General features: G+C 38.8%; 1 protein-coding gene across 1 annotated transcript in view; it reads left to right on the top strand.

Annotated features, from left to right (window-relative positions):
• Positions 1-12310, top strand: part of LOC148183400 (ras GTPase-activating protein 1-like) — a 127389-nt gene that overhangs the window by 27485 nt on the left and 87594 nt on the right. The window contains exons 5-6 of the mRNA XM_088061468.1: positions 9890-10007; positions 11045-11076. Coding sequence (XP_087917594.1) covers positions 9890-10007; positions 11045-11076 — 150 coding nt within the window. The remainder of the gene's footprint in view (positions 1-9889; positions 10008-11044; positions 11077-12310) is intronic.

The raw sequence follows: 12310 nt of genomic DNA, 5'->3' as shown, positions 1-12310 counted from the left end.
AGTATTTTCATGACCCAAGAATGTTTAAGATACTGAAGAGTTGTTATAATGAGGGAGAAAGCATCACATAAGAAGGTGGTGAAGTTACCATTCTCTATTTCCTCCACGAAAACCCTCTTGGCGGAAGTGTAATTCTTATTTGTCTTCATGAGATAGTTCCTGAAGTACAGTAATGGAATCAGTACAGAGCCCAAAGAAGAGTGTGAAAAATGAGGTTCACATAATTTTTATAGAATTTAAAAGTTTAATAAAAAAACAATTAGGAGAAAAAAATAAAGTGAAGTATACAGATACGGCCGGGTGTCTCTGCATTTAGCCAAGAGAGCACGCCTTACTAACAAAGGATTGTCCCTTAAAAACAGAACCCTACTACATATCCATAAATTCTCATACATATTCATACATTATTCTTAGGATCTTTGGTGTTCTTCTGTTTAGTTTTCTCTTGCCCCCTTCCCAATAGATCAATCTTCTTGATGCCATCGAGATTTACATTCCCTGCTACCAGAAATGCAATAAATTCCTCCCCCCAGAGTTCTGGTCACTGCTGTCTTCATCTGGATAAGATAGTTTACAAATGCAGGAGTTCTCTAGCTATTTTTTTTCTTCTCAGTCTTTGGGTTATACAAACAAAAGCAGCTTTTATTTTAATACTATGCCATAGCCTAACATATATGTATTATACTACTATTTCTAAGTTTCATCAATAACAGAAATAAAGAAAACTATATTAATACAACAAAAATTTCCATTCTTATACACATAACATTCATTTTAATATTTGCGAAAAGCCAACAATATAATATGTATCTATAACAAAACCCCCCTTTTATTCTTTGTAAATCATTTGGCTTGAGCAATAAAATTTTTTTTGTTTGCTTGTTTGTTTATCTGCATGTTTTTGGATTACACAGTAATTAGCTGAATAATACAGAGAATACAAAAAAATTAAACCAGCTATCTAAAATTTGGATATTTCTGGGATTCCAGAGTAAGGATTTTTCTCTGTACTATTACATTGGGAGAGTCTGGTTTTATTATCATACACACAATTCTTTTTTTTTTACTTTTCTTTGGGTCTAATACAGAGTTGGTTTCTCTGGAACTTACTATGTACAAGTTTTATTACTAACTTTTTACAGAGAGTATTTCTCACTTCATGAAGACATTTTCTCTATTCAATTGCTGTTTGAGCTTTGCATACAGGTCTTGCCTGACATGAGGTTAATACAGGTCTAGGTTGCTGTGTTTGCTTTATCTTTTTACTTACTACTTGCTCTCTTACTAAATCTTGGTTCTTTTCCTTGGCAACAACCGTGAAGCAAATTAATTTTTTTTTCTCTTTTCAGGCAATTGTTTTTCAGTCTGATACCCCTTGTTCTTAGTTTGTCTGTGATCTAATATTTTTCTCTTTATGTATACAAATACCTAACTTGGATGGGTTATAGCAGTGACTATTGATATTGGTGTGGGTAATAAAAAGGAAGCCCGGTGTCTTTCCATGTAAAGTTTTTGATAGCATTTGTAACATGGCTTTGCTGGCTTTTCAAAAGGGAAAAGGATAAGTGACAGAAGAAGGAATAATAGGGGTCCAGTATGGCTTACACCCCCACCCACTCTGCCTATGAGGTTGCAGCTCACAGCAGGTGTTTTATATTCTTCTTGGTGGCGGGTTGTAGCGGCCAATCTGGTCTTGCCCCCTATTTCCTGGTCACTTCCTCTTTTCTAATTTCTAAGCAAATCCTTTTTGACACCTTTTAACAGTAGTTTCTCACCATTCCTCAGATATTTCCCACTCAACAGGCACTAGTAATTTCCCATCTGCAAAGCAAAAGTTATCATTTAAGTTATTCTTAATAGATTTGGCACACAACACTTCCTGCAATGAGAGGCTTAACTTTGTGAACCACAATACTAATTTTTCTCCAATTTAAGCACTTATATTTAATCCAGCTAGCATGTCTCATATTGGGATGATTTAGACAAGGTATATGATATGGCACTGATGGAAGTTGTGATTCTCCCCCCTCCTTTATACAAATCAAAGGCAAAAGGAAAAATATATGAGGATCTCCCAACCAAAACAGCCCTGATCCTCCTGTTTGGAGTGGGAGTTTTCCTCCCCAAGGTGGATATCGAAAGTGTCTCAGAATTTGTCCAGGCAGGACTTGAAACCACTGATACAGGCTTGGTCTTACTTCCCAGTTAGGCATGATTCTCAGCTCATCCCTTGGATCATTTGGATTGTCTCAGTTAATTAACACCCGGTCTCTGCTCAAGAGTCCATTTGGTATCACTTGGTTTGGGTGTTACAGTCCAGTCCTCAGGTCTTTTGATCTTATTGGTGTGAATCTAACTTCACTCTTTGGTCTAGGTTGCAGCCTCGCTGCCTTAGTTATCAGTAGTACCTGAAAAGGATTTCTTAATAACACAGAGAAAGTAAAAACATCACATCAAAATTTTCCATCAGTATTCTTTAAAACTCTTGGGTTAAACAAAATTTAACAGTAAACATAGGAGCCAATCTCTTTCTGTGCATTCAAATTAGTTAAACAAGAAAGGCTAGGTTAAGTCTTGACTTAAAATAAATTACATTTATTACCTTTTTACCCTTTGATTAATATTTACTTGTTTAGCTTCACAAGCTTCTTCTAACGGTTTCTTAGAACAAAAACCCTTTATTTTTAACAATAAGAGTAAGAGAAAGAAAGGAAGAAAGAGAAAAAGAAATCTTGCTTTAAGAAATTAAACACCTTGACGAGGTTTTCAGAACTTAGTGAGAAAGATTATTTTGTTTTGGTCTTATCATCTACTGGTTTGTTCTTCGGTTTTTGTTTTGGTTTTTTCCTATTCACAGCAGTTCCTCAGGCCGTCTCTCACTCCCCCACCCCTGCTGCCGCAGCTCTGGGCCGAGCAGGCTCTGTTTCAGCAGCTCGCTCTGCAGGGGCCCATAGGCCGCTACCTGCGTGCAGCCCCTGGGGGCAAAGCCCGTGCTCCATCTCTCCCTGCTGCGCCGTCCCTCCACACACAGGACTGGCATGTTCAAACACACTCAGCTTCCACCACAGCCGAGGGGCAGCGCCCAGGGTCCACAGTGCTCCAGTCTGGGGCTCTTCTGCTGGACCAGCTCGCTCCTCAGTGGCAAACGGCACCCAGCACCGCTGCTGGGCCGGCGAGCGCTCCCGGCAACCCCACACCCCTCAAGACCCCGGCACAGACACGGCGGGTCCCGCTCCAGCTGCTTTACATAAAAGCAGTTAAACAACTCCCAAACCTAGCAACTCCTAACCCGGCGCTCCTAGATGCTCCTGACATCCCCCCTCTCTGGCACAATTCTCACCTCTAATCGCGTTTGAAAGTTCTTCTCCTCACAAGCCAATGTTCGCTCCTGGAGCCAACAAGACACTTCTCGCTCTCCTAATTTCTACAGCTCTAATGAAAGGGATCGCAAACCTCTCTGTCTCTCTGCCACCATCACCGCGCCACTCTTTACACCACATCCCTCCAGAATCTCCACTACACAAATTCTTCTGCCTCGGAATCAACTACAAATTCTAACCCTTCCTTTTGGGGACGCTCCCCAAAGCCATCAAAGGCCCTAGACACAATTTACACTCAATGCAGAGCAGATGACCCCCGGAGAGACCAGTCAGCTAGCCAGCTGCCTTTACCAACTGAAACAAATCTGCAGCTACTATTTCTGCTCCTCTAAACAGATCCTTAGTTAAGTTATTTTTTTCACTTTTCCCCATGATGCATTTTTTGAAATCCTTTAAAGCTCTTTTCCAAACTTTACTGCTCTTTTTGAAATCTCAAATTTTAAACATAAACACAGCTTACTGCTGCAAATGCTTACCACACAATCACACAGGGAATTGTCTTAGGACTTAATAAAACAAAACCTATAACTACAGGGTGCCCCCCCTACTCCTCCTTAACTGTGGCTCATGCTACACACCAGCACCACTCTGCATTCTACTTGCACATCTAGCTCAGAAAGAGCTCCCTGATAGTCTCACACCAGTCCTCAACCCCTCACCACAACACAAACAACCTAATACAGTCCACTTCCTTCCAAACAAACCAAAATCAACTTTTAAATTAACAACTACACATTTATTTACTCACATTCACTCACATCTATTTTACTCACTCTCACTCATTTTTACTCAAAGATAAACAACAAAAAAATACTTTTTATTTTCAAGTTATTAATATCTTCCCATGGGTATTATAAGGCCTTGGATGTTTTAGTTTTCTTTGCTGTACCCCTCAATCCAGCTCTGTTAACCCCTGATGCTCTTGGGTATGTCCCTCAATCCAGCTCTGTTAACCCCGGATGCTCTTGGGTATATCCCTCAATCCAGCTCTGTTAACCCCAGATGCTCTTGGGTGTACTTCTTAATCCAGCAAAGTGTTGGGGATCCCCGCTTTTATCCCGTTTTCCCAGTGGATTGTGCCAGGAAAACCCTTGGCTCCCTTTCCCGAGGGGCTAACCCCTCCCCTGAGACCCAGTCCCAGTAACCCCAGGGGTATCTTGCAACCCCCGCTTCCCGCTCCCCCAAAGATTACTTACAATCCGTTTTCTTCTTTGGGTCTTCATGCACAAGAATTATGGAGCTAAATACCGCAGTTTTAGGGAGACTTTTCCCTTTCTTTTGCTTTATTCTTCTCCTTCTTGTCCTCAGGGTATTTACCTGCAGCCACTGCTGACTCACATCAGGGGAAACGGACCGGGTCTGCTGAACTCAGCAGGGTGTGCGCTTTTTCCCACTCAGAATCCCTCAGTGGTCTTCAGAGGCAAGGCGTTTCTCCCGGACGACGAGCCCCCAGTTGTGAAAAACGAGGTTCACATAATTTTTACAGAATTTAAAAGTTTAATAAAAAAACAATTGGGAGAAAAAAATATACAGATACGGCTGGGTGTCTCTGCATTCAGCCAAGAAGGCACACCTTACTAACAAAGGATTGTCCCTTAAAAACAGAACCCTACTACATATCCATAAATTCTCATACATATTCATACATTCTTCTTAGGATCTTTGGTGTTCTTCTGTTTAGTTTTCTCTTGCCCCCTTCCCAATAGATCAATCTTCTTGGCGCCATCAAGATTTACATTCCCTGCTACCAGAAATGCAATAAATTCCTCCCCCCAGAGTTCTGGTCACTGCTGTCTTCATCTGGATAAGATAGTTTACAAATGCAGGAGTTCTCTAGCTATTTTTTTTCTTCTCAGTCTTTGGGTCATACAAACAAAAGCAGTTTTTGTTTTAATACTATGCCATAGCCTAACATATATGTATTATACTATTTCTAAGTTTCATCAATAACAGAAATAAACAAAACTATATTAATACAACAAAAAATTTCCATTCTTATACACATAACATTCATTTTCTTAAAAATGAGATTCACTTAATAAATTATAAAAAGAATTTAATATAAACAAAAGACAATTAGGAGACAAAAGAAATAAAGCAAAGGGTTAAAACGGCCAGGTGCCCTGGCGGCTTGCCAGGAACACACCTGGTATCTTGGGAACACTCTTTTTATCCCCTCTTGCTTTGAGGATTTTATGCATATTCAAACTTTTTCAAGAAGTATTTAGCATGTCCCCTCCCTGGTTCCACCTATTTAGAACATTTTTATTTTCTGCTAGTCAGCACTATTTTGCTGGTCATCATTATTCCAGCTGGTCAGCATTATTTGAAGTTTGGTTTCCTTTCTTTTGCAAATGGTCACTGTTGATAACCATCTGGGCCTCTCATCCTTCCTTTTGAGGGCAGCTGGGCTTCATATCTTCTGCTGATAACAGTTTGGGCTCTATTGTTCTCCTGATAAGCAGCTTGGGCTTCACTGTCCTTGCCCTCTGGGGTTTCCTTGCCTTGTACCTAGGAAATTCTTTTAAGCTTAAGACTTGTTAGCAAGAAAAAAGTACATACATAGCTAAAAAGTATTTAACATATAAGATTCATCTGCGAAAGCCAATATCACAATACAAATTTATAACAATTTTAATATTTGCGAAAAGCCAACAATATAATATGTATCTATTACAGCAGATTAAGCTCAAAGCTAGTGTTATTAATAAATCAATCAAATTTTATCAATAAGGATTTTATTGAAAAATGCAAAATCAAAATTTTGGGACAGCCACAATTAAAGACAACGCCGAGCCCAGGGTTGACGTCGGGTGAACTCTGAACCAGCCTCTATCGCACTGATTCTCCCAAGTTCACAAACTGTCTATTGTAGTGCTGAGTTTTATACAGTTTTTTTCCTCCATGATGTGTTGTTACATATTCATATTTTTGCTGTTTAACTGATGAGTTTTCTGGGAAGGAGATGAGGTCTGAGTGGTGTTGCCGCTGGTGCTGAATAGATCACACGGACACAGGTCGAGGTGTGGTGAAAAGAAGAGAAAGTTTATTTTTTTTCCCAGGATTTATAGGTTTCTGACCATGGCCAGGGATTGGATGGTCAGGATAACACTTTCCCACTGTACTGGCCATGAGAGATGTCCATCACAAGACATGTAACAGAAAGAATGTACACATGTCTATGTTTACAGTTACTGTCCTGGGAAAGTCTTTAGAAAACTATGTTAGCAAGCTCAGAAGCTGAGTTTTCAGGGCGACAGAGTGGATTTTCGGGAAGCAATCTTTGAGATGTTGAATTTTGCTGAGTTTTTCCCAGAAGGGGATGAAGTCTGAGTGTTTTTTTTTTTCTTTCGGGAGACTGACATTGAGATGCAGGAATCGGTATCACGCGCTGATCGCCGAATCATTAGTGGCTCGTCTTATCTGAGTGGATTCATCTCTTTCCTGGCGCCCCCTTTGTTCTTTTGCAAAAAGTCCTGAGTTCTTTGTCGTTGTGGCAATCCCCTGCTTGCTCATGTTTTATGCATTATGCTTGAGTTATCTTTGTACACTATACACACAAATTATATAAAAAATACATATATTAGAGCTAGTGTTTTAGTAATAAATATCCCAGGCAAAACACCACTAAGTGCTACAGAGCACAGAAAACTGCAAAAGCCAAAACCAATCTTTAACATATACAGTAAAAAAGAGAGCATGGCACAGATCAGATAAACTAATGTTTAGGACAGAAAGATCAATATTGGGACCAGCAGCTGTTAACAGATATAAGTTCCTTCTAATACCTTCTGGTAAAATCTGTTACTATCTCAAACACTTTGAGGACCCTGTTGGGTACCAAAAATGGCTGTTGTGGTTTAATTCCAGATGGCAGCTAAGCATCCCACAGCCTATTGCTCCCTCCCTCCTGGTGGAATGAGGGAAGAATTAGAAGGGTAAAAATGGGACATCCATGGGTTGAGATAAAGACAGTTTAAATCATTAAAAATAAATTTTAAAATAAATGTTGTAAGGGGAAAATCCACCCACCAACTAACAAAGAGAGCGGAAAATAAAACCCAAGAAAAACAAGTTATGCAAATGAAAGCAGTTGCATATCACCAACAGACTGATGCCCAGACAGTCCCCAAGCACACTGTCTGCCCCCTCATAGGAGCTACTATGAAGAAATTTAACTCTGTTCTAGTGAAAACCAGTATACCTGAGTTTAGGATTACACTTAAGGAATAACTTATACTAACCTTCCAGTAATGAAACTCCTTTGAATTGTGAAAAACGAGATTCACTTTCCTTAATAAATTATAAAAAAAAATTTAATATAAACAAAAAGACAATTAGGAGACAAAGGAAATAAAGCAAAATGTTAAAACGGCCGGGTGCCCCTGGCGCTTTGCCAGGAACCCACCTGATATTTTTGGAACATTCTTTTTATCCCCTCCTGCTGTGAGGGTTTAATGCATATTCAAACTTTTCTAAGAAGCATTTTGCATGGTTATGCCCTGAACCCGCCTCTTCAGAGCATGCTTTGTATGGTTTTTATTTTTGCTGATCATCATTTTATTTGAATTTGATTTCCTTTCTTTGCATGCGGTCAGTGCTGATAACAGTCTGGGCCCCTTCTTCCTGCCACCAGTGACAGCTGGGCTTCATGTCCTTCCGCTGCCAATGGCCTGGTCCTGGCTGCTGATAACAGCCTGGTCTCCATTGTCCTTCCGCTGATAACAGTTTGGGCCCCACTGTCTTTGCCCTCTGGCGTTTCCTTGCTTTGTACCACGAAATTCCTTTAAGCTTAAAACTTGTTAGCGAGAGAAAAAGTACATACATAGCCAAAAAGTACTTAACATATAATATTCATCCTAATACTTGCAAAAGCCAATATCACAATACGGATTTATAACAGAATGTTTTAATGCTTTGTATTTATACTTGTAGCTGTTTCTGGGAGTCTGTTTGACCCCCAGCTGCCACCACAGACTTCCTGTATAGGGGTCCCACGAGGAACAGCTGTCCAGGGGTCTCAGGCAGTTTCCAGCCAGGGGTAACCCCTATGAACTCAGCCTGAGGCTTCAAGTGATTAGCTCTTTTAGATGTGATTTCAGCTCTTGTAGTGATCAGCTCAGCTCCACTCATGGGTTACCCCAGCTGACGAGTGGATGAGAGATGGGAGGACATGTAGCATTCCACAGAGTCCTTTAATAGCAGGCTTCAGCAAAGGGGGCCAGTGATGGTCACATCCCCTGAACTGGGAAAAAGCTGGTGTTTTTATAGGGAAGGGGAGAATTGGGAAAAGGACCAATGGTTTACAAGGAGATAACATGGGGTCCCAAAGCAGGAAGGGGTCCACAGCTTAGTCACCATGACTAAGTAGTTTTATCTTAGGGAGCAGATCTCCAAGGAGAAAGCCTTTCGGAGGACTGGCCTCCTTCCAGATATACTCTTTATTTGTAGTTATTTGCATGTCTTCTCAAGAAACTGTTCTGTATCTTCTTTTTAGCACTTAGCTTCATATCCAAATACTTAAATAGTAGATATTTCATAAGCTTTATTATACAGAATTAGGTTTTGATAGAGATATTATTTTTTAGACTATTATGGAAATCCTTGATTGTTTTTACCTGTGTTTAGTATTTGGTCCCTCTTGATAAAAGAATGTTACTATCTTCTAATGTTATTGTGGTGTTTTTTGTTTTATGCATCCTTAGCATACTTTAAAGTATCTATTAGATTCTAAATGTAAAATAAAGATAAACATTCATGTGATATCAGGATTTTGCGAGAGAGATGGGACCACTGGGAGATGTTTTAAAGCATGATTTATTATTCTTCTTCTACAGTCTCATGAAGTAGTGACAGTGTCTTTGCCATGTTCACTAGATGTTCATGGTCAGTGGTCACAAGACTACAGGTCACAAGGTCTTTTTAAGGTTAACTAACCAATAAACTAATGCCGCAAAAGAATGTTTCTACTTTCACACCAAAAGCTAATTATTTTGTTTTATACATCTTTGCTGCAGTGCGGACTTTCTTAGCCAATCATATAATGACACACAAAACTACTTCTTACACCTTAAACTTCTTATTACCTTTATAACTACTTCTGTATCTTAACTTTGAAACCTTAAAACTTTCCACTACCTAGCTTACTGTCTTTTCTATCTAAACTACAAACTCATATTGTTACTCATGGTTTCTAAATCCTTCTGGATTTAAAGGCAGAGCCCTTTCCAAGGCCTCAGGTTGAACCCTGTGTTCATGTCTATGTCTGAGCTTGCATTCACAAGATTTTGAGAACTTTCTGTACTTGGAATTCCTACAATGTGATATTCATACCTACTTAAACTGTGTGAAAAATGCACATGGTGTGCTTAGGATACCAATAAGTATGTCTTTCATGGTCAGATTTTCTCAAATGTTTTTCTGAAACTATGCTCAAGAATTCACTGTGTTCATTAAACTTTGTATTATGATTGTACTTCTAACATATGTGTTACTGTAACTCTCTTCAGTTTCCTAAAAGGAGATATGTTTATTGTGCATAATGAATTGGAGGATGGCTGGATGTGGGTTACAAACCTACGGACAGATGAACAAGGTCTTATAGTAGAAGACCTGGTAGAAGAAGTGGTAAGTAATTTTATATTCAAATCTGTTGCAGAATTGAGATTTGATTTTTATTTTTTCTTAGTTTTGTGTGAAAGTTAACATTGAAATTAAACCAAACTAGTGTAATTTAGCTGCCTGACTTCATGTACTTTTCTAAACCTTCTTGCAGTATTTGAATCTGACAGTTTTTAAGTAGTTTAACAAACCATTAAGTCTAATTTAATATCCAAACCAAGTACATCTTCTTGTTATCCAAGAAAGCTCATGTGCAAATGAATGATACTGTGAACTTATTAAGCAGTTTCCTAAACTCAGCAGTCCTGATAAATAACTTTCTAGTCATTCAGTTACATTCTTTTTGTTTGTTTGTTTACTATGAAATATTCATAAATGTGTAGACTCAAATTTTGCCGTATGTCTGTTTTCCTTTTTTTTAAGGGCCAATTGTGGACATCAAAATATTGATTAGTTAATTATATCTAGAAGGGCTTAGGCTAAGTCAGGAAACTAATTGAGTGACAAAGATAATTGATTTACTGCAGGATAAGAGATGATTTAATGGACAAAAACACCCACCTCACCCTCCCACATGCTTTTTTTTTTCGAAGTAGTTCACCATTGCTTTGGAGTTTTGATGATGTTTACTTTGCAGCATATGTATATTGCTATTAGTAGAGTTTCCTTCACCTGTTCTCATATCTGTATCAGGATGTGAATGGCTAAATTGAAATGGTAGTTTTAGAGTATCTAACTATAAATTTCTACATTAGTGGTTGAAGTTCACAAAAGTTGAGATTTAAGTTACCACGTATAAACAACTTGAAGACTGACAGAAACAATCCTTTGAAATAACATGTTATAGCTGAATTTCCATTGAATTACAGTGAATGAAGTTGAAAACCTCTTTATGTGAACTGTGCAATAAGCCATCTAGTTCAAAAATGTCTTGGACTTCTTAGTGTTGTTTATTTCTACAGAAGGTCTTAACCTATGAAGTTTACTTTTCTAAACTCAAGCATACTGTTTTCATGCACTTAATATGTTAATTTTCCTATTAGGGAAGAGAAGAAGATCCACATGAAGGCAAAATGTAAGGATTTTTTGGTTTTTATTAAAAGAAAATTGTAAAACAAACATCTGTAAACTTTAGCTGTGAGACTGGGAAGGTGAACCAAAGTTGAACGTACTTGTTTTTTAGTCTTGAGACTTCTATTTTAGCTGTTGAAGTTGCATAGGTCATTAACATGAAGTCTTGTCTTAGTTATGCCTAATGTGAATGGGTTTTGCAGTGAAAATCTTGAATGAGTCTTTGTGACCATTTTACCTAGAATACATTCAATGGAGGATGTAGTGTTTTCTGATTTGTAGGGATTTTTTATACACATACAGTTTAGCTTAGAGGTTACCTTTTTTCAGGTCTGCTCAACTCTAAGTGCAGGAGAGGGATCAAAGAATCATTTAGAGGAATGATAGTATAATAGTAACTCTTGATATTAGCCTCGTGTGCTAGCACTTTAAATGAAAACCAGGAGACACTAGAATAATTTGTTTGCAGTGAATTCCAACTTGTTAAATAATTAAAAAAAAACTAATACAATTTACAATGAACAATGAATTGATACAGGAAATGTGATTGTTATATGATTTTCAGTTGTAAAGATGAGCAGTGAATGAAAGTTACAGAAAACAGCTGGATAACTTCATCTGTCCTCTATTTGCTTGCAATAATGGCAGCTTCTGCTTTCTGTATTTTTTACCCAGTTTTCAGTCTCCAAAGGACTGATGCTAGAAGAAGGCATTTCTTCTGGTGGTGTTTTCTTGGTGGTTTGTTTTTGTTCCTAATAGGGGAAAGAAAATTATTGTTATGTGGCTTCAGTTTTCAGGTTTTCAATGTTGTGCTAGTCAGTTTGGTATAGCAGCATAACTGGCTCATGTTCAGCCAGATGTCAATCCAGGCTGTAGCACTGCATGGGGTTGTTTTGACCCAAGTGCAGGACCTGGCACTTGGCATTGTTGAACCTCATACTGTTGGTCTTGGCCCATTGATCCAGCATGTCCAGATCCCTTTGCAGAGCCTTCCTACCCTCCAGAAGATCAATACTCCCACCTAACTTGGTGTCGTCTGCAAACTTACTGAGGGTGCACTTGATCCTCCCATCCAGATTATAGATAAAGATATTAAACAGGACTTGCCCCAACACTGAGCCTTGGGGAACACCACTAGTGACCTGATACAAACTGGCTGTAGCACCATTCACCACCACTCTCTGGGCTCAGCCATCCAGCCAGTTTTTTACCCACCAGAGCGCACCTGTCCAAGCCAT

This window comes from Pseudopodoces humilis, chromosome 12, assembly GCF_049639895.1.
Source record: "Pseudopodoces humilis isolate 2021_Gansu_Grassland_sample_001 chromosome 12, ASM4963989v1, whole genome shotgun sequence".
NCBI classification, from domain to species: Eukaryota; Metazoa; Chordata; class Aves; order Passeriformes; family Paridae; genus Pseudopodoces; species Pseudopodoces humilis.
The sequence above is the reverse complement of the archived record's forward strand: the minus strand, read 5'-3'. Positions and strand labels throughout refer to the sequence as shown.